Source organism: Rhincodon typus, chromosome 29 (assembly GCF_021869965.1).
Source record: "Rhincodon typus isolate 14 chromosome 29, sRhiTyp1.1, whole genome shotgun sequence".
In the NCBI taxonomy this organism is placed as follows: Eukaryota; Metazoa; Chordata; class Chondrichthyes; order Orectolobiformes; family Rhincodontidae; genus Rhincodon; species Rhincodon typus.
Window position 1 is genome coordinate 29335561 of NC_063360.1, and position 23279 is coordinate 29358839.

The 23279-nt window shown below is 38.0% G+C and overlaps 1 protein-coding gene across 1 annotated transcript; it reads left to right on the forward strand.

Moving 5' to 3' along the window:
• On the forward strand, positions 1-23279 carry LOC109936005 (receptor expression-enhancing protein 6). The gene is made up of 5 exons (XM_020534618.2): positions 1-323; positions 6458-6551; positions 8896-9034; positions 9305-9473; positions 22707-23279. Exons 1-5 carry the CDS (start codon positions 209-211, stop codon positions 22742-22744), a joined length of 555 nt encoding a protein of 184 aa, XP_020390207.1. The 5' UTR covers positions 1-208; the 3' UTR covers positions 22745-23279.

Here is a 23279-nt window from a genome sequence, read left to right on the forward strand (position 1 = left end):
ACCGTGGATCCAATTGGGTAACTGGTGTGCCAATCACAAAATGATGCCGGAAACGTAGCTCCAACAAACGGATCGCGTAGTCGTTAAGCGGATTGGCAGAAAGGTTTGAGAGTCAGCAAATTGGAAGATTAGTGGGAGAGCTGCAATAAACGGAACGCGTTGGGAGTCAGTAGTGTCTGCTGTTACTTTTAGTTGTATTTATTGCAAAATGCCGTCCTTGCGAGAGCGCTTTGAGAATTTCCTGAACGAAAAGAACTTCATCACCAACATATTGGGGAAGATTGAAGAGAAGACTGGGGTGCGTAAATACAATCTAGCCACAGGTAGGTCACAGAGGCTTGTTAGCAACCATTGCAATATGTTGTTGAATGTCAACGTGCGCTGGTTTCCACTGCGATTTGGTTTGGCTTGTAAAAAGAAAGAACTGAGGATGCTGGAAATCAGAAATTGGTGGGAAAACTCAGTAGTGGAGAGAAATCAGACTTAACGTTTCGGGTTCAGCGACCCTTCAGAATGCGTGTCACCCGTCTGCTACATGTTGCTAAAAGTTGTGGTTACGTTTTGGGAAAGTCAGAAGACCCTTCAAGACACAAATCGGTGAACTGACAGTGGAAATTGTAAGGGTCACTTAAATACTTATTTTCCCCTATAGGTGTTTGCCAGGCAATTTTGTTTGCAAACATGAGCTGTAACGATTTAAATTGCATTGTTAGCGCGTGGTCTTGGAGCTGAGAGGCATGTGGTTTGTGTCAAAGGACAACTTTTAAAATTCAAAGGCTTATAGGATATTCTATGCATATGCTAACTGAATTGGTATTTTTTTTAAAAAACTATTAACAAGTTGGTTAGAAACTTGGTCTATTTTAGTGAGAAGGGGGAACCACAATTGAAACAGTGTTCACTTAATTGTGGTAGATACAGGAAATCTGTGAACTTGGTTAAGCTGTTATTTTGAAGGAGTAGCATTGCATGTATCGTGCAGACTAGAATGCTGGGAGGATGTGTTGTGGGAATGTCACTGGACTATTAATCCAGATCCAAGCTAATCCTCTGGCGACATAGGTTCAAATCAAATTCAATTAGTAAAAGCTGGAATTGAAAACTGGCCTCAATAATGTTGACCGCAGAACTGTCATCGATAGTTGTAAAAAAAATTCGTGTAGTTCACTGACTATGCTTGTGCATGTGACTCGTGACCGGAAAGTGGTTGATTGTGAAATACTGTAACCCAAAAAGCCATTCAATTCAAAGGCATTTGGGATGTGCAACAGACTTTAACTTTTTTGCCAGTGAACCACACGTGAAAGAATAAATTAAAATTAATTATATTATTTCTTTTGAAGAGGTATAGCAGCAGTGCCAAAAAAACTCCAGTACCAGAACTCATAAATTCAATGTATTGGGGGAAAGTTCAGCAAGAGGGATTTCCTTTTTCCTCTAGAAAAGAGAAAATGGAGGGGTGACCTGGTTAAACCTGTGGTGTAAGACATCAATAAATTTTGTTTGGTATTCCTTATAGAGAGTGTTCAGAAATTGAAATCCAATAGTGCAAGTAATCGGGTGAATAGCATAGACGCAGTCTAAGAAGAAACTGGATGGACGTGCATGCAAAAAAAGTTTTATGCTATTAGAACTAAATTTAATAGAAACTGAAGGAGGTTGGTGTGATGCACAAGCACTGTGAGCCAGTTGGGTCAATGACCTGTTCTCTTCTGTACCACACTATTGTGCATACTATTTTGGGGCCAAATTCAGTTCTGATCCAACACTCAGCAAGTACCCCAGCTATATGCAAAAGATTTTAAAGACAGGATGTTTCCAAAATATGCCGCTTCTTGCAATCTTCTGTTCAAATCCAATGCTATTCCAGGTCTATATGTACCTTCAAGAAGCTCCTTTTTTAAAACTTATTTCCTTGCTTACATATTTTACTTGTCAATCTGAAAAGTTTTCAATTCAAGTTCTGAAGTATGGGCTTCTTAACACCAATACCAAAAGGTACATGTTGAAAGTAACAATCTTTTTTTTATATTTCAATACACAAAATGTATTCACATATTTTAGACTTCCACAAATGTGCCAGCTTTTTTGATCACTAACTGTAAGTGTGTCTACAGAAATTTATTAGTTTGCTCATTTGTGCAATTGTTTATTTGCACATGGTGGAAATATCTTTGCGTTTTCAAATATCTTTGGACTTGGGCAGGACAAACGAGGCAAAGGAATACATGAAGAGTAGAACAACTCTCGAGGAATTGCTGAGGATCAGAGGATCTTGGTGTGCATGTCCACCAATCTGAATAAATTCCATCTCCAGCCCTAGAACACATCTGTAGATGTGGAAACCTGTGTATTACTTAAATATTGCAATAAAATGCAAGAAATTGCTGGCACCAAAACTGTCATAGGAAGAATTGCTTTAATATAGGCAGGATAAATACCCTGTAGCCACTGAGGTCAAAGTTTAAACTGTCCTGGCTGCTAAGGCTGTTTTCAATTAACCTCAAGTGATATGATCGTACATACAATTTAGCAACATAGGCAAAAAGTTCCCTGTGAAGTATTCATTCACTTGGCTATAAAATCAACTTCATGAAATACATTGATGTCTAGTACAGAGCTAATATGCAACTTGCAATGGAGCTACACCTTAGAAACATTATGGAAATATTGCTTATTTGAATTTCTTTTCCTTGTTATTTGCCAAATGCAATTGCCTTTGGACACTAGAAAACAAACCACACAAGGTTAATTATAATGCACATTTTAAAACAGAAGCAGAGACAACAAGGGCTGGATGAACACAGCAGGCCAAGCAACATCATAGGAGCAGAAAGGCTGACGTGAACATAGGTGGTATGGTTGGTAAGTTTGCAGAAGACGCCAAAGTTGGAGGTGTAGTGGTCTGCAAGTTCATAGTTCCTTGAAAGTGGATTTGTGGGTAGATAGGATAGTGAAGAAGGTGTTTGGTAGCTTGTGTTTATTGGTCAGTGCATTGAGTGTAGAAGTTGGGAGGTCATGTTGTGGCTGTACAGGAAATTGGTTAGGCCACTTTTGGAATACTGCATTGAATTCTGGTCCCCCTCTATAGGAAGGATTTTATGAAACTTGAAAGGGTTCAGAAAATACTTACAAGAATGTTGCCAGGGTTGGACGGTTTGAGGTATAGGGAGAGGCTGAATAGGCTGGGGCTTTCCTCTTGGGAGCATCAGAGGCTGAGGGGTGACCTTAGAGGCTTATAACATGAGAGGCATGGACAGGATGAATAGCCAAGGTCTTTTTCCCAGGGGTGGTGGAGTCCAAAACTAGAGGGCATAGATTTAAGGTGAGAGGAGGGCAACTTTTTGGTGCAAGGGTGGTGCATGTATGGAACGAGCTGCTAGAAGAAGTGGTGGAGGCTGGTACGATAGCAACAATTAAAAGGCATCTGGATAAGTATATGAATAGAAAGGGTTTAGAGGGATATGGGGAAAATGGGACTAGATTACTTTATCATATCTGGTCAGCATGGACAAGTTGGACCGAAGGGTCTGTTTCCATGCTGAACAACTCTGACTCTCTTTCACTTGCTCAATATGTAGCTCAAGTTTTAAAAAATAATTTCTGGTCTGGTATCATGAATGTAATCCTGTCACTTACATTGTGGTATAAAATGTCTGGCAATATGCATAAATGTGCTTAAGTGCACAATGTACTGTGAAAGTATTATCACCCTGAACAAAGGGAATGGAGAAGAGTGATTAGTCTACTTGTCAATGCATGGCCTCCTCAGGCTGGTGACTGCCTTGGCCTGCCACCCCTTTCAGCAGTGAGTCTTGCATTTATTTTTGGTGGGAGAGGAGGTGTAAGGCCAAGTGCTACTGTGAAAAATCAATTCTGACACATTAGGCCATTTTGTCAGGCCAGGGCCAAGGCCAAAGGATATACATCTGAGCCCAATAGACAGAACCTGGGCCCTAGGGCTGGAGGCTGCTGCCCTCAGATTGAAGGATGAAGTTGGTGGCTTGAGCCAGGAGCAGCCCTGGGAACATGATTTCTCTTCTTGCCCTTGTGAGTTGCAACTCAATTGTAGCACACTTTTTTTTTTTTTTTTTTTTTTTCTTAATCAAAAGATTCCAGATCCAAGCCTCCCTCCAGTACTAGAGCATAAGAACCAAGGCTAACATGCCAGTGCAGCACAGTCCAAAAGTGTACGTACTTTTGCATGTGACTGATCTGCTGCCTTAGTGGATGTGACAAATCCCATGGCACTTTATTTGATGAAGAACAGGGGAACAACCCATGTAGTCTTGACCAATATTTATCCCACAGTTAACATCAAAACAGATGATCTGGTTTTACTACATTGTTTGAGGGACGCTTTCCATTAATCAGCTGCTGCACTTCCTACACTATGGCTGTCAGTACACTTTTTTGAAAAGTAATTAATTGGTTGTGAAGCACTGAGACCTTAGGTAGACGTGAAATGTTATATAATCACTTTCAAAGATTTAACTACTATGACTCCCTGGATTAGAGAATTCCAGACACTCCATACTCTCTAGGAGAAGAAATTTGTTCGCATCTCAGTTTTAAGAGTATTCTCTGTTCCCCTAAACATTCTTTACCCACAGAGTAAGTGCCACTATAGTGCTGCTTAGCCTGCTAACCATTTCAAGCGTTTTCTGTTTGTATGAATCCTATATCAGTTTAACCATGGAAAAACTGTCAGTCTGGCTTCCACCAAGCTTCAAAGATGCATATCATTTTGCTTGAGTGGTTAAACACTAAGAAAATTAGCTAGGTGTTTATTCAAGGGAGTATTCTGTAATATAATTTGAGCAAAGTTAAAACTCATGTTTCTGGGAAGTTGTTAAGCTATTAAACTTTAACAGTTAAACTTTAGTACAGACTTGATGGACTGAAGGGCCTCTTCTGTACTGTATTTTTGTAGGATCTAAATATGGTGACATTGCTAGTAGTGCTCTGATTAATCCAATACAAAAAGCTAATGGTGAACAAATGATCTGATTACCTTTAGATTCTGTACCTAGGTACTTGTACCTAAGATAGCACCTTGTGTGGCAACGTTATACACTTTTCACTGTACTGCTGGTATTTTTGTACCTTGAGTACACGTGACAAAAATCAAATCAAACCCTAATAGTTTCTGGTGGTTGATTTGAAGCAACCTGTTTGAACGTGTCATGCCACGCCTCCTAAGGCTGGTGAGACTTGAACCCTGGACCTTCAGGCCCACAGGTAGGGGCAATCAGTGTGCCATGTGAATTCTTTTATTCATATGTAATCAAAAACAAAAGTTGGCTAGGACTAGGAAAACTAGTGGGATCACTTCTTATCCTTCACTTTGTAACAACATTTGGTCCTTCAAGTTTGCCCCACCATTCAGTGAGATCATGGCTGATCTGCCCAGTACTTCAACTCTTTGCTTGTGCCAGCTTATCACCGCCTTCACCCGCGATGTTCCAAAGATCTTTCTACACCCACCTTTTAAATAACTTCAATGATGTAGCATCCGTACCTCTGAGTTAGAGAATTTCGGACATTCACTACCTTCTGGACGAAGAAATTCTCTTATCCCACTTTAAATGAGTGCCCTCTTATTTTGTAAATATGTCCCTTATTTTGAGATTCCCTCCCAAGTGGAAACATTCTTCTCAACACCCACCCTGTCAAGCCCTCTTGGAATCATGTTTATTTCAATAAGAGTCTAGCCATTCTTGATAAGTCAACCTGTTTATTTTTCTTGAAGTAGGCCTAATGAATCTCTTTTTAACTGCTTCCAATGCCAGTATGTCATTACTTTACATATAGGGACAAAAATGGTACACACTACTCCAGGAGCGGATTCGCACATTGTATGCTTCTCTCAAACTTTCCTATATTCAAACTCCGACAAGTAACAATGTGGTCTGAGAGGGTCTTCAGATTTCTTTTGAAATGCAATAACTATCTGAAAAGCAATATTTAAAAATACTCCTATGCATACAATGAATATTAAAATTTACAATGGACTCATGGTTGCGACCAGATGGTGGAAGTGCACACGGTTGTTCTTATTCCAGACAGTGTATGAATACTGTAATGAGCCTAAATAAGTGAAATAAATTGGGACTAGCTGGATTATTAGAATATTTATGACACAAATTTAACCTGGCTTTCTGATGAAGGGTCGAGGTCCAAAACGTCAGCCTTACTGCTCCTGTGATGCTGCTTGGCCTGCTGTGTTCATCCAGCTCTGCACCTTGTTGTTTCAAGAAAACTGTACCTTTTAGGATTTCAAAAATAAACCATTCAACAGATCTTTCTATAAGGATACGTTTTGTTCTTTCGGTTTAGGGTTGGGTGAGAATGTAACTTGCCAATGTCCTCTAATACTGGGCTGTTGCTGTGCACAAGGTAAGCTTGATTATGCTTCCACTGGTAGTGATCTCATTTTGATACCACTTCCTTCCAGGTTCAATAACCGTCCTCGGTCTCTATCTTATGTTTGGATATGGAGCATCCCTATTGTGCAATTTGATTGGTTTTGTATACCCAGCTTACTTTTCGTAAGTATGACCTTCAAGCTGTGTAAAAATGCACCTCTGTTCTGTTGTGAATAGTTTTGACTTCATCTAAATCAACAGCTTTTCTTCCATTCTCCATCTTAATTTCCAACTCCATTTTCTTTCTTTGCCCTTGGATGTTGCTATTTTTAAAAGCCTTACTTACTATTTTTATAACTTACGAACATAACACTAATTATCACCCAAGCTAAGTAAGCATTTTATCAAACACTTCCATTGCAAATAGAAAGAGTGGCTCTGGTCCACAATGCGAAAAACAGCTTTCTCTTGCTCAAAGAAAATTTGTGAAGATACAAAAGATGTCAGTTAAGATGATAAAGTCTGATCCAGACTATAATTGCACTGCACCAAAATGGGAGGTGTCAAAACTTAATTACTAAAACTGAATTAAAGAATCTTTTCTTCACTGTCCATTCTCAAGTTTACACATCAAAGTCTTACATTTAGTTCACATTAAAAGTGATATTTATGATGGTCAGATATTGGATCATTTTAAAATGTATAAAATGTAATCCTGGTCCCTAATTTATATCTAATTGATTTCTCAATGATGTTTTTAAAGAAAATACATACTGGAGGCCACTCTACATCTTGGGTTATTGTAGATGACAAAAGAGGCCTTCAAAATTCATAAGTTGAATTAAATTCCTTTCTTTAACTCCATTGGTTTTTTGTATGTATTTTTTTTTCTTGCACTTTTGTCTCTGTGGACAGTGCAATGACTAGCTGCGGATGTCTGCTTCAGACCGTTTAGGGAGCCAAATTCATTTTTCCTAGGATTTTATTCTCCGTTTGTTTTGGGCTGTGTATTTATTTCACTCTGCTTTCTGGTGCCTGTGTTCCATTGCTCGCCACATAAGAAATTATGTCACATGTTGCCCTGTTGTTTAATGTATACTCAGCTAGAGTTCTTGAAAGAAAATTAGCATCACCTAAACTGCTCAGTAATGTGTAAATGCAAAATTCTCCATTCTAGTCCAAAAGTACTTCATGAAACTTAGACACTTAGATTTTAAAAATCATCTGGTTTATAGCTTTGTGTGCTTTTTGTTATATGCATCTTGGGTGAACATTTCCATCCTCTTCTCCAGCAGCCCTGCAGGCTTAAACACTGCTTGCATTGTTCATTTGTTCCCGTTTATCTGGAGCAACCTTGATGCTGTTTCTGAAGCAGCAATGAGGAGGTCAGAATTGACAAATTAATCAGTAATTGGAGCCAGTCTGATTTATCAAAATACTATTGCTGACTTCCTTGTTTTTAAAAGTGTGTACACTGACGATTTATGAGCTTTCAACAGAAACGTGAAAATTACAGGCAAAAAGTTTATCACTAGCATATGACATTTAATCCCCTGCAAAATTGGTCTGTTTTTATAATCCAGTTATAGCTGCAGAATTTTTTTTTTGTACACCTGATGTGCCTTCTCTCCAAAGGTTCTTTTTAACAAAGATTTGTTGAGTTGATCAAGACAACAATTTGGTATGTTGCAATTAATTAAGTCCTTAACATATGGCAAATACTGCCCGTTAGGCAATTAGAAAGCAAAGGACCACAAACATTTTAACGTTTTTCCATCTGCCATTAATGGACTGTCCGGTTTTGTGGAGAGTTTATCATCTAACTAGGATAAAAATCTGTTTTTTCTTTATAATGATAAAGCTTTGTGATGGTCTATCTTAATTTATGCTTGCTGGATGGAATTGGAGTGCTTTTACTCGGGCTGAACAGTAAAATAGTTTTCAAAGCTCTGCTTTAGCATGGGGGGAAAAAAGCTTGTTTAATGCTTTTAATAAAACTCTTTTAAACCACCAGCCTGTACCTCCCCTTCAGCTGCTGGGCAATGCTTGCATTCTTTGGGATAAATGATGCAGCCTTTCAATATTATGAATTAGGATTATGAGACTAATTTATGATTTTTGAGGAGACACTTCTGTAGTAGTAGATAAATGGGAGAAAAATAAGGAAAAGTTGGATATATATTCAAGTCTTTTTTTTCACGCCAACCAGACCACTTGCAGTGTTTTCAAAACTCCAAAGCAATTATAATTTTTCTTATTGTAGTTCATACTCCCCTCTGCATTTAACTAACTAGAAATGCTAAAGTTCCAATCTCTGTTTTAAAACATGCATTTCCTACTTAATTGCATCTGCTTTCTGCTGACAGACAGTATGGTGATTGACATGACACCTAGTTTTTCCATTGACACTTGCACTTCAAGAGTACAGTACTGTATGTTGACTTTTTTTTAAATGGTTTGGTATTGTGTTGATTTTAAAAACTGCCACTGGGGGAAAAATGGTTCAAAAGTATTCTTTTTCTTCCAGGATCAAAGCTATTGAAAGTTCAGATAAAGAGGATGATACAAAGTGGTTGACGTACTGGGTAGTTTACGGGTTATTTAGTCTTGCTGAATTTTTCTCAGACATCTTCCTTTATTGGTTCCCTTTTTATTATGCTGGAAAGGTAAGTAACAGGTCAGATGATCTCTTGTATTTTGTTGCCAAGTTTTAAAGTATGTTAGCCACTTTCACCAGGTCTGTTACATATTCTTTACTCACAAATTAAACTTTTTAACACTAATTCCAAATGTCTGCATTTACTGTAAATGCAATTCACTATTTTGCATGTTGTAAAGAATTTGCTTGAATTTGGGCTGTTTACATTGTATTTTCTACATTGCTAATTTAGTGGCTAACATTTTTGGGATTTTTTTTTTCTTCCTGTTTCATGCAGTGTATTTTTCTGTTGTGGTGCATGGCACCAGTCGCATGGAATGGTTCTCAAATGATCTATAATCGAATTGTCCGCCCTCTATTCCTCAAACATCATGCCATTGTGGATAGTGTTGTTAATAATCTCGGTGGAAAAGCTCTGGATGCAGCAGAAAATATGACAAGAGAAGGTGAGTAGGACGTAGTTGGACATTGGAGACATAGTGTAATGATGCTCAAGTATGTTCCAGGACAATTGAACATGGAGAGTTGGTGGAAGGAAGAGTAGAACAGAATTTAAGTGTGGACTTTTGTTTTATTAAATCAGCTTTGAAATGATTGTGATAAGTTCTTCATACAATGCTTGACCTTAATTCACAACAGATATCAATGAAGTTTGTAATTCACAAACTGCCAGGACCTCCCGGAATATTTCAAAGGTTTATTTTAAACACCTAGATTGCACTGTATCTCAGAATTCTACAGTCATTCTCCCTTGTAGATAAAACTTTTTGCTTTAAAAATGCTTACTGCCAAAGTGAACAACCTCCTATTTTCTCACATAATACTCCATTTGTCAAACCTTTTTCCCTGAACCATTGTAGATTCCTCTGCATCGTTGTCTTATTCTCAACATTTCCAGCTTATCTTTGTGTCATCTGTAAACTTAACCGCTGTGCCTTGTATCCCCCTCATCTCAGTAATTGATATCAAATGTGAAAACACAGTGCGTTAGTATCTCTCAGTAAATATGCAATATACCTCTTAAGGGACATGAATATTATGTCTTTTACCTAATCACAGCATGAGACTAATGCTGTGAAGATCTGTCTCCATCTGACTACGTCCTCTTACAGTATGATCTGTTGAGAGAAGTGTGCTACAACACATTCCGATTGCTTAACATGAGCCCAGACATGAGTTCCTGTGAGTGTAATGTGTATATGTAAACACTGAGAGCTGTAATAAATTTCATTAAAGTCTTCAGTGCTATGTAATGTGTTTCTGCTTCATACCACCTCTTGAAGGTGGAATCATAGGTAGATAGGGTGGTGAAGAAGACATTTGGTACACTTGCCTTTAGCAGTCAGTGAATTGAGTATAGGAGTTGGGAAGTCATGTTGCAGCTGTGCGGGACATTGGTTAGGCCCTTTGGGAATACTGTGTTCAGTCCTGGTCTCCCTGCTTTTGGAAAGATGTTGGTAAACTTAAGGGTGCAGAAAAGATTTACGAGGATATTGCTAGGGTTTGAGGATTTGAGCTACAAGGAGATCCTGAATAGCTGGAATTACTTTCCCTCGAGTGTCGTAGATTGAGAGGTGACCTTTTGCAGAGGTTTATAAAAATGATGAGAGTCATGGATAGGGTGATTAGCCAAGGTCTTTTTGCCAGAATACGGGAGTCCAAGACTACAGGGTGTAGGTTTAAGACTTAAAAGGTACCTAGGGGGCAACCTTTTCCATGCAGAGGGTGGTGCATGTATGGAATGAGCTGCCAGAGGAAATGGTGAAGGCTGGTAAAATTACAACACTTAAAAGACATCTGGATGGGTATATGGATAGGAAGGGTTTAGCAGGATATGGGCCAAATGCTGGCAAGTGGGATTAGATTAATTTAGGATATCTGGTCAGCATGGACAAGTAGGACCAAAGGGTCTCTTTCTGTGCTGTATAATCTCTGTCTCTATGTTTAAAGAGCTAATATGTATCTTGCATATTAGCTGCAATTCATCAGCTCTCGCATCAGATCCCTGCTGGCAACACTGGCCACATCCTGCCAATGTGAAAAAGATGAATGTATGTATACTTTTTTTTCAGCTGGCTAATCTTTTATCTGTTCTTGTATGTTTATTCTTACAGCCTTGGATCCTATTTTGTGCAATAACATTTTGTGTAACCTTGTCAAATGACTGAAAATCCAAGGGATAGAAGTGAATGACCTTCACCAACTCCACCATCTTCCTGTCTGCTAGGCATGACTCCAAACAGTGAACAGTTTTCCCTCCTATTCCTATAGATCCCAGCTTTTTGCTCAGGAATCTTGATACCACACTTTGTCAAATGCTGCCTTGATGGCTGTGACCCTGATTGCTCAGTGTTGGCATACTGTTCAACTTCTGGCAATACCATAATTGACTCAAATTCTGATTCTGTTTTGCTAAGTTACACAAAAATATCCTCTTTTTCATTCTGTTCCTAACCCATTGCTACTTTTAAAAAGTATCAAAAAGACAATGAGACATTGAGACTATTAGCATCCAGTACGTTAAAGACCAGTTCTGAGGAAAGGTCACCGGACCCAAAACATTAACTGTTGTTTTGTTTTGTTTTTTTTTTTTTTTTTTTTTTTTCTTTACAGATTTGCCAGACCTGCTGAGGTTTTCCAGCAACTTTTTTTTTTTTGTTCATTTAAAACTATTAATGCTCCCAACCTTGTCTAGGCCAAGATTGATGAATTCAATTCAACTCAATCACTGCTCAATAAGAAGCTGTACTCCATTTGGTGATGTGTTTTGCCATTGAGTCATCAGGTGTTAATTTGTGCAGTCTTGATATCATGCAGTTGAGTTCACATTTGTTTTGGCATCAAACTTCCTGTAAAATAGGAAGTCTGTTTAGGTCTGATAATGTGATCCTGGTTTATTTTCGTAGAACCTCTGGAACGTCACTAGTTACATAAAAGGTTATCTTTAATAGATTTATTTGTTTCTCGGATTAAAGGATTAAAGCTTTTTAAAACCAATAGGAGGAACATTAGTGATGTGATTGGCATCAAATTTTGAGTCTGCAGTATGGTTCACATCCTCTTTTAAATGCTGTGATCACTCAATTAGTCTTGCAAAAGTATTGTGTAAGTACTTAAAATGGCTAGAATATTGCAGAACCTGATGAGGACATCAAATATTCTTCTCTCTCCACTTCTTCAAATATTGTATTGCCAATCAAAATGTTAATAGCTCATTGTAATTTATAGCTATGTTTGGATTGGGTCGTAACTTATAGTTTTGAACTTAGTATTGTAATTACACAGCAGCTGATTTGCTTAAGCACAGATAAACATGAAAGTGCAAATTAACTGAAGAATAGTCGGGAGTATACAGAATAGAGAATAGTTCAGTCTATTTTAAGTAAACTAATTGTTTCACATTCATAGTGTACTTATGGACCAGATCAGACCAAACCACCAACCCACCACCACCCCAGAAAATGTAATAAGGAGATATCCTAGACCATAACTTTTTTATACTTAAAAGCAATTGTAAGGTGTTGTGTTCCTGATGTAATTTGAGTGGTCTACCGCTAGGCTTTAAGCTAAACAAGCTTTATTCTTACAACATGGTTAAAATGCAAACAAAAAGAAGAACTGGCATAACTCTAACTCTATTGAAATACTTAACAAGATAATATGATTTAACAACTAATCATCAACTGTTCCAATATAGGCAGCATCCCATAAACACTCATTGCAAGGCAGTTGAGCAAAACAGTTTTATTCTCACATGCTATCTTCTCTCTCCAGAGAGAGAGAGAGAGAGTGTGTGTGTGAGAGAGAGAGCGCTCTAGCTGTTTGTTCCATCAGCCAGTTAGAAGAAACCATCTTACTAGCTGAAATAAAATCTAGAAGTCTTTCTGGGTCTGTGTGATGCCTGACCCCACCTCTTCTTGCTTCTTTTGTCTTTTTAGAAAAAGCATCCAGAGAGAACTCCAAAGGTGTCTACCAACTGAGGTTGTAGACTTGCTCACCGAGCCAGTCTTATTTGTTGCAGATGTTTCGTCACCCTGCTAGGTAACATCATCAGCGCACTTCCGGTGAAGCGGTGGTGTTCTGTCCCTCTTGTTGTTTATATGCTCTGAATTGCTGGGGTGGTTGGCATTACTTCTGGTTCTGTTTTTTCAGCGATTTTTGTATATTGGGTCTAGTTCAATGCACAAGACTAGAAGAAATTCACCAACACATAAACAACATCCTCACTAGAATAAAATTCACAAAAGAAGAGAACAATAACTGACCACCCTTCCTGGACAAAATGGTAGAATGTAAGAACAACAGGAAACTCTAGACTAGCGTATACAGAAAGACCATACATACGGACCAGATACTTAATTACTGGGTGTTACCCCAACACCCATAAACCGAGCTACGTTAGGACATTATTCAAATAGGCCGCAACACACCGCAATACCGGAATTGCGCAAAGCAGAACAGGAGCACTTGTATGGAGTTTTTAAAAGGAATGGCTACCCAAAAAAAGCACAATCCGCCGTTACCTCTGTGACAGACAACAAAAAGGTCAGCCACGCTAGTCACCCTACTGTACATCAGAGATGACTACAAGACTACTCGGACCCCTAGGTATCAGAGTAGCCCACAAACTGACAACCACCCTGCGACACCTGCTGACAAACATAAAGGATCCCATACCCACATCCAATAAAACTAAAGTAATATACAAAATACCATGCAAGGACTGTGAAAAACATTCCATAGGCCAAACTGGAAGAAAACTGACAATAAGGATACACAAACACCAACTGGCACCAACGCTCACTGGTCTCAATACACACGGATAAAGAAGGACACAAATTTGACTGGGACAACACATCCATAATGGCACAAGCCAGGGAATTCCTGGGGGCCTGGCATTCCAACCAGAACTCTGTCAACAAACACATTGAACTGGACCCAACATACAAACCACTGAAAAAAGAACCAGAAGTAACACCAACCATCCCAGCAAACCGAGGCATATAAATAACAAGTGGGACAGACCACTAATCCTTCACCGGAGGCGCAGTGACGAAACGTCTGCAACCAAACACACTGGCTCGGCAATCAGGTCTACAGCTTCATCCGCAACCTGAGCTACAAATCTTCTCTAAAACTTTAATGTTTACCAACTGCCTGTCTGAAGGAGACATTCTGGCACCACTGTGGCAACACCTGTCTGCAAGAGGCAGGGCAGAACACTTAACGGCTCACTGTCACACCTCCCATACTATTTTTTTTCAGAAAAATAAGGAACCATCAACATACAAAGCTGACTTCACTTTCAAAGCCTTTAGTCTATTAGTGCTTTGTATATACATTGTTTACAGTTAGTACATTCAGTAATAAAGTCCATTCCAGTCGTTTCTTCCATCCCTGAACACCTCCATCTTCGTACGTTAATGCATCAGCAATTACATTCTCTTGTCTTACCATGAGTTTAATTAAATTTAATCACTAACAACAAACTCCATCTAAATGGTCTGGTATTTTTATCCTTGATACTTTTTTTGTTAAAAAGTGAAATTTAAAGGGTTATGATCAGTATACACAATTGTCTCAGATACATTACTGGCAACATGAATGTTGAAATGTTGCAACACCAACACCAAACTCCAGGTCTCCTTCTCAATGGTAAAATATTTCTTTTGATGAATATTCAACTTTCTGGAAAACATTCCAGCATCACTGCATCAACATCTCTTTGCAAGAGAAACAGGGCAGAATATATTTATCTTAAAGGCACAGCACTATCATATGTAACAGGCTGAAGGTTTGTGACAATTGGTGGGCAGTTTCCTTCCAATTCCATGTAATAACAACAGTTAGAAGCGGTTTCAAAGTTCCTGAGAATTTGTCTGTGTGTATGATGCACTTCTCCGTTTCAATGACTTGACTAACTGAGGCTGGATGCCCTCTGGGGGATAGAGCAGTTGCCCTCAAGTGTTTTGCTCTTTCACAATGTGTTTTTAATGTTTTGCTTTTAAAGAAAGGCTCATGGCACATGATAATAGCAATCCTGACAAAAGTGGATGTCGGGTTGATTGAGATAGTGGAGGTGATCTAAAAGTTGGTCTAAGAGCAGAGTGTTAAGGGAGAAGAGTTGTTTAAAGAGTTTCTAAGTATAATAGCTAGATTAGATAATTCAACATATGCCTAATTGTTACCATTCTGCTAATTATTTATAATGTCAATTGTTTCAACAGAAATGAGGGCAATGAATTAGGTTTAAACTATTGTCATGTTGAAATGTGTAAAAGTAATAGTCTTAATTCTAACTAAATATTTAGATAATTGTCTTTCTTGAAGCATATTGAGGAAACCTCCTGGCCAGCATCTTAATCCAATCAGTAGACCATACAGAGTTTGAATAGGTCCCTTCAGCAGTGTATTCTGCCTTTTATTTTGTAAGTCAAAGATGTTTGGCTTGAAGGGGAACTTGCACAATGTGGTATTCCCGTTTATCTGCTACCTTTTTGTCCTTCTACATTGTGGTGGTGTGGGTTTGAAAGGTGCTGTCTTAAGAGCCCTCATAAATTTTTGCAGTGCATCTTGTAAGTGGTACATCTGCTGCTAGTATGTGCCAGTGGTAGAGGGACTGAAGCTTTGTGCCAGTCATTGGGCTGCTTTATCTTGGTTGGTGTCAAGCCTCTTTTGTCCTGTTGGAGCTGCTGTCATCCAGATAAATGGGGAGTATTCCATCATGCTGTCCACTTTCACCTGTAGACAGTGGAAAGGATTTGCGAAGTCAGCAAGTGAGCTACTTGCTGTAGGATTCCTAGCCTTTGACCTGCTTTTGTAGCCACAGTATTATTTGTATGGCTAGTTCGGGTTTCTGGTCAATGGTGACCCATACAACATTCATAGTGAGGCAGGGTCAGCAATGGTAATGCCATTGAATGTCGAGTTGAATTGTTACATCCTCTTGTTGAAGATAGTTATTGTCTGGCATTTGTGTGGCATGAACATTATTTTGCACTTTTCAGTCAAGATGGGTTAGGAATATATGGTTTCATAAACAACTGTGACACTACTACAGTATGAAGAACTGATTCAGCCATGTAACATGGCAAAATATATTTTGGAGGCTTATCTTCTAAATCTAGAATATTTTTTCATTGTCTATGCCACAGCTGTTTTAGTTTTGAGGAACAGATTGCAATGCTGCTTGCATCACTTAGTCAAACTAGAGAATTTCCACATGCTTAATGATCAAAAATAGTTACAGTGCTACCAGTCATTGCCTGGCCTTTCCAATATTTTCAAAACGACGGCATTTGGGATTAGCAAGTAGTTATTCAGCAAGCTTGGTGTCAGGAAAGAGTTATTGCCTGGATTTTCATCTCGAGACAAGGTGGCTGGCTGAGCTGGAAAATTTGCCTAACTTGTGGGAGAGAGCCTCATTTAGAGTGCCTCAGTGGTTTCTCATTGGTGGCGGGACAGTGGATGTGTGCTACAGTCAACCATGCCGACCCAGGAAAAATGTCTTGATGCAGCCACAGGGTGTCAGGTGTCTCAGGTCCATTTACATGAAATAGGACTTCATCCAGTTACAATTTAAAAACAAAGGCTCTTGTGCCCCCATTGCATTTGGCTCCTCATTGTCAGGCTACAGCCCTAGTTTAACTGCTACACAGTGTGTAGAAGCACTGAACATCATGGTAACAGTTGGAGTGTAACTCAACTTTTTTCAATGAATGGATTTTTTTTATTACTTTCCAGGATGCTTAAATGCTTCATTTTAGTACAACTTGAATGTCAATCATCCAGGCCCTTTTTAAAGTATCAATAACTGAATCTGTAAACATGTTAAACTGATTGTGAACCATAGAAATAAACATAATCGTTGTGAAATTGGCAGCAGAAACCAGAGTCTGAGGTGTCAATCAAGAGGAGGCTTCATATATCAACCAGAGTGAATTATCTTTGGACTCTACATACATGAGAGCTCAGAAATTCATTACTCTGAAATGTTTGAGCCCATTTTTGATTTGAAGCTCTGGATCTCTGATCTCTGCTGTCAACTTGACTGTGTTTATTTACAAAAGATTAATTTTTCAGTTCCTTCTGTTTCAACTATTGAAACAGTAAATATTCTAAATGACCCTTTTAGCTAATTTTCACTGCATTTTTTTTTTAGAAACTGGATAGTTATCAAATGTTTTATTCTAAACTTTTAACAGATCATACTGTCACTATATGGTGTTTATTTTATATACAGTTGTACTGAATGGGCATGAGGTGGTTGGGGAAAGATGTTAGTGGAGGTGCCTAGCCTGGCACGGGTGGGGGTGGTGATGGGATAGGCCTGAGGATGTTTTGAAAGGCAAGTTTCAAAACAAAAATGATTCCCTCATGCAGCCTACTTCACAACACTGGAAACATGACTCTCTCTTTTAAAAAGCTGTCCTGACCCCATGTTAATTGCAAAGTTGACCAGGCTTATCTCCACAAGTGGAGTTGACCACGTAAGGTGTACTGGGTGTGGGCCTGTGACCTGGACTAGCCAGCACACTTTAAAGTATTGCCAGTTGGAATGGGATGGGAATCTGTATTCACCTGCCATTTTCGAAAAGGCTCCTGAATCATCCAAACTTGGCAAGAATCCAAACCGAGATATTGGTTTCAAAAATTTAATTCCGGTATAATCAGTAACTCCACATGGGCAGTGTTAAGTTGTACTTATTGAATGTTTTAATTGCTGTGCCAAACGTAACAATCTGAAATCTAATTCAGGCAGCTTTTTATAAATTGTACCTTTTTTTTTGTTTATTTTTGCTTTAGTCTTACAGACACTTTGTAGCAGCAAGAAGTTCGTAAGGACAGATGCAGGACCTAAACCGTTGCCTAATGTGTCTGTATGTAACAAAACAGCCCGGGCTTCTGTTAGACCAGACAATGATACTTCTTGGTTTATCATGACCTCTTTTTAATAGAATCCATGTGATCCAATCTGCTCCATTATTATTGAAAGATATTGGTGTACGTTTGTTGAGGTTTATTTCTCTTTTGTGATGGCCACATTTTAAGGTGGTCTGAGAGAATGTGATTCTTGCCTGTTTTAAAGTATTAGGTATCAAATTAATGTTCTGAAAGTCAAAATTGTGACTATAGAAAATGAGATCAATTGCTTTGCTCATTTTGAGTCAGAGAGCTGTTACTTTGCATATAAATTCAAATCATTGGCTAAATTGATTCTTAAACAATACTTACTACAACAAGAAGGATGACTTTCATTTGAATATCCTAAAGCTAATCACAATAACACATGACTAGTCTCCCACTCTTCCATCTGATGGAAAACCAATGTCATGATAATCCAAGTTTCTCTCTAGCTGACAACGTAGTGTCCTTTTTGTAATTTAATTAGTTTCCATCAGCTCTAGTCCCTGTCTTCTTCTATAGTTAACATTTTATGATCATTTTAAATATACTATTTCCAGTTATTGCTTTATATCATCAACTTATAAATCCTTGTAATATGTTGCCCATCTGGAAGTAATGCATTTTTGTCTCATTATAGTTGAAAGATGGATAGCAATAACTTAGTGCGTTTAATTTAGTCCTCACTAAGAGCCATGCTTCTATCTCTGCCCTTTTACCACTAACTTTGAGAGTGTCATCCAGAGAGTATGAAAAAGATACAAGTGGGGCTGCAGAATTTACTTGTGGAAAGAACAACTCTCCTGTAAGACAATTTATCTCGCTCGCTCACTCACTCTCCCTTGTTTGTAGATGACACAATTTTTTAAAAATACAAAGTAACGTTGTTGGTGCTTGCTAAAAGAATTAGGCTTTCCTGTCACTGTATTCAGTTTATTTTCTCCTTGGCTATTTTTGTTATAATGAAAAGCAGTTTTTATATAACCAAGGTTTCTAGTGTTCCCGAGTCAGCGCTAGCATTCTGAATGCAACACAAGTAGGAAAATGTGTACACCTACTAATTGCCAATTAGCAATGGTGTTTTGCAGTGTTCAGCACATGAATGCCACCATATTCTCTTGTTTGCTTTCAAAGGCACCTAGTTTCACTGACCTTCTGGCTGAAGGTAAGTGTGAAATTTATCTTGGTTGTTGAAGCAAACCATTCCATGAATTAGCAATAAAAATAAGAAATGCTTATTTGGCTGCCAGTTTTCACATTCATTCCAATTTTCTTTTCAAAGTCAACGGAGAAAGAAAATTGGTTAAGAGCTTTTTTCTTCCAAATTAAAAAGCACTGATGCTTCACTTGATGACCAAATTTCTGGGACTGTCCTGTATTGAGGCTGATGTCCTAGATAGTTATCTACTGGGACATTTGTTTGTTTGTTCTGTAATTTCGAGCTTCCCTTTTCTAGGCTTATGTTCACACGTCCTGACCAATCTAATCCAATCCACGTCATCATCACCGTCACTAACCCTCTTTTTTTTTTCCCTAACTTATTGCAGAAGACGTAAAGCAGCAGTGGGCTGAATATGTGAATTTCACCCACATAAATTTATTTGTAAGTGAAGATAAACTGCAGTGAAGTACTAAAAGTAGAATATTAAACTTGCAGAATATGAAGTGACATAAATATTTAAATAGTTTTCAGTGGATTCTGATCTTGTTTCTGCATATTGTATGTATGGTAATGTTGATGTTTGCTTGCAACAATGCCAAGCAGGCTTTTGGGAACCACAAGATTTCTTCAAATCATGTAGCTGTGATTGGATTTTCAAATCAAATTGTTTGATCCAAAGATTCCTTCATTAGTTAATTAAGGTGATAACCACTTACTTCTCAATGGAAAAGGCGTAAACTAATCCCCATTTGATCGTCAAGTTTTTGATCCTTAAGTTTTTGATCCTTAACAGCAACTCGGTCATTTTTATTCTGATCAGCTTGATCTTGAAGTAACCCATCGTTAAAACTACCCATTGTTCAAATAGTGCCTAATCAATTAAAACTTCAGGCCTGCCAACTACACTTACTTTGCAACAAATACGGTGACCAGTTCGAAACCAATTTATTTCATGAATTATGTTGGCCCTTAACACAAGGTAGAAATTTGCAATTTGTGGATATTTTGGTGTTTAACTGAGTTGCTGTTAGTTTTTTAAATGAGACTTCCAACTCAAAAGTGCAGATAATTGAAGCTTGTATGGCCAATTTGTTCATAAATAAATGGGTTTCCAACTTACTTGTCTTTGTCCTCAAAGTACCCTACTTAAGCTTCAATCCCTAATTCTGTGCTATCAAATTGATCTCTGTTGGGAGGAGAAGCTTTATCTATGTTTTAACCACAGCTTTGTGTGGTTTTATGTCTAAGTGTTGATTGTGTATATGTTTTCGGTCAATAATTCTTCTTTAAAATTGCATGATCCTACACTTCCAAACATTACTTTGAGCTTGCCTTGACACAAGCCCTTTTTGATGATACTTAAGTACCACCAATACTCACTAATTATTCAGTTTAATGACTGTGTGATATGCAGGATCCACAACAAATGTGAATTACGGGCAGCATGGGATTTAATTTCAGATCCTTCTACTAATCTGTTATAAATTTAAAAGAATAGTAAATAGTAATAAATTTTAACCAAACCCCTTCTGAAAAGGAGAAATCACACCTGGGTGAAGAGAAAATAAGAGGAACAAGAAAATCTGACAGATAATTCTGAGGTGCTGCAGTGTTCAAGTTTTCGGATTGCTGTGCTGCCTTTCTTTACAATATGCTGTTTTCTGGTTATTTTGTGACCAACTATCAGTACATACCTAATGACCAAGAAAACAAAATGGGTAGTTGATCAGTAAGCTTAGAAAAGCTAATACCATACTTGATCAGCCTCTTGATGGAAATGGGATGTACATGTGTCCTGTCTCGTAACCTGTCATTTTTCCTTCTTGCTGCTCAATACCTTTAGAGTGAGCTGTCAGTAGATTGACAGGAAGGTATACAAGATGGTTGACCTGTGGGTAAGTCAAACTCGGTATATAGAATGATCCAATATTTTTTCTCAGCCAAGCATTTAATTTGAGCCTTTGGTTTTCCTTAAAAAAAAAACATCAAATCCCATTTCTTTTCATCCCCATTCTTCCCTGCCCATGCTCTTCCCCTGCAATCACAAATATGAAGTGTTTGAACATGTTTTTCTTGCATTTCACTTGCCAGAATATGCAAACATATTCACTTTAGGCTAATGCACTCTATTAAGACAGTACAAACTAAACCTTTGAATTATTATGCTGTTTAATGGTTTATTGTGGTAAATATTGGCATGCAGGTCATTAACATGACACTTTTTTTTTTAAATTTTGCTAAGAAAAGTAGAAAACTTAAGATTTTTTTTATTTATGATTGAAACTCCGCAGCCTGGCACTTATATAAGAACATAAGAACTAGGAGCAGGAGTAGGCCGTCTGGCCCTTCAAGCCTGCTCCGTCATTCAATAAGATCATGGCTGATCCTTTCGTGGACTCAGATCCACTTACCCGCGTTCTCACCGTATCCCTTAATTCCTTTATTGTTCAAAAAAAACTACCTTTTTTTAAAAACATTTACTGAAGTAGCGTCAACTACTTCACTGGGCAAGGAATTCCATAGATTAAATTCCTTCTCAGTTCAGTCCTAAATCTGCTCCCTCTAATCTTGAGGCTATGCCCTCTTGTCCTAGCTTCACCTGCCAGTGGAAACATCCTCTCTACTTCTATCTTATCTATTCCCTTCATAATTTTATATGTTTCTATAAGATCCCCCCAATCTTCTGAATTCCAATGAATATAATCCCAATCTACTCAGTTTCCTGTGTGTTGGTGTCTAGATACACCCAAATATGGTGTAAACAAATTAAAGCTGAAAAGATTGGAATTTTGATGTATGATTGACTTACATGTGCAACTACAGTACAAAGTTTCTTTTTTAAACCATCCATCCATCAAATCATGACTCAGCTCTCCAATGGGAGTTTCAGCCAATTACACATGTTCAAGGAGACCTCTGAACATTGCAACCAGATTTTCAGCAAAGACTTTTTAATTCTGGTGGTCTTAGTTTTGAACAGTGACCTATTCACATTTTTCTTTTCTATTGATATTCTTATACTAATTGTATAATTTATTGCATTTTAACAATTGAAAAGCTTTTGACTAAATGTTGCACTCTGGTTTAAGAAATATACTGGGACTAGGTTTTAGTTTTCTAAGACTTCACTTGTTTGTGCTGTTTTAAACTGATCTTTTAAAAGTTTGACTATATTCTACTAAGGTAGGTGGGTAATCTCCAGGTTATGACCAAGGAGTAAACTCGAGGTCACTTTTTTTTTTTCTCGTAAGTTTTGTCGAAGTTATTGTAGAAGTTTTCCATAACCAACAATGTGTACTTTGTCTGGCATAACTTGGTTCCCTTCGTTGTGTAACTCTTCTTTGTTTCATATGTTCTTGCTTATTTTAATAGCCTCCATTTTAAGTTGAAACAAAACTTAAACTGGTGTTTAAACTTAGTTTTTAATATTTTTAATAGTGAAGTCAAGATTGGAGGGCAAGAATAATATTTTTGTCTGGTGATCAGTAGTCAGAAAAATTACTTTGTTTTAGTGTTCAAAAGATTTTAGTGACCCACCTTTTCTTTGTTCGTCATCCCCAACTTTCACCAGCGTAATGGTCCCTTTATACTAATTGTCGTACTTTTATTTCAGCAATGAAACTGCATCTTGAAAAAGACAAGAATAACTGAGGACTATGAACAGACAGTCTGCAAGGTCAAGATATTGATCAATGGAAGAGAGTTGCTGAAATTATGACCGAAAAGCTACAATTCTCAAAGTCACGGGTTAATCAGCATCTGAAAGAGAAACATAGGACATTCATTTTCCAGGTGTTATCTTCTGTTGAAATCTGAAATGACTTTTTTTTCTCTCAAATGCTGACCCTCTTTCTGTCTCTGTTATATTTTGTTTCTAATTCGGATCCAGCCGGTTTTCTGGGTTATGTAAGTGGTATGCAGCAAGACCTTTTTGTGCAAACCTCTGAACTGTCCGGAAGAAATCTTTTTGTAGCAACTGTGCGTTCTGGTCATTCCCATTTAGATTGCACATGTTTCTGTACTTCCGTTCCAATCTTTCACGGTTTTCATAGGGTGGGGAGGACACACACAATGCAATGGGGCAGTAAATAGTATCAAAGTGTGTACTTTAAGTTCAGACAGATTGCTAAATGTAATTGTGTACAAGTATGCACTAAATTGAATAAATATCAATTTTTTAAGATTA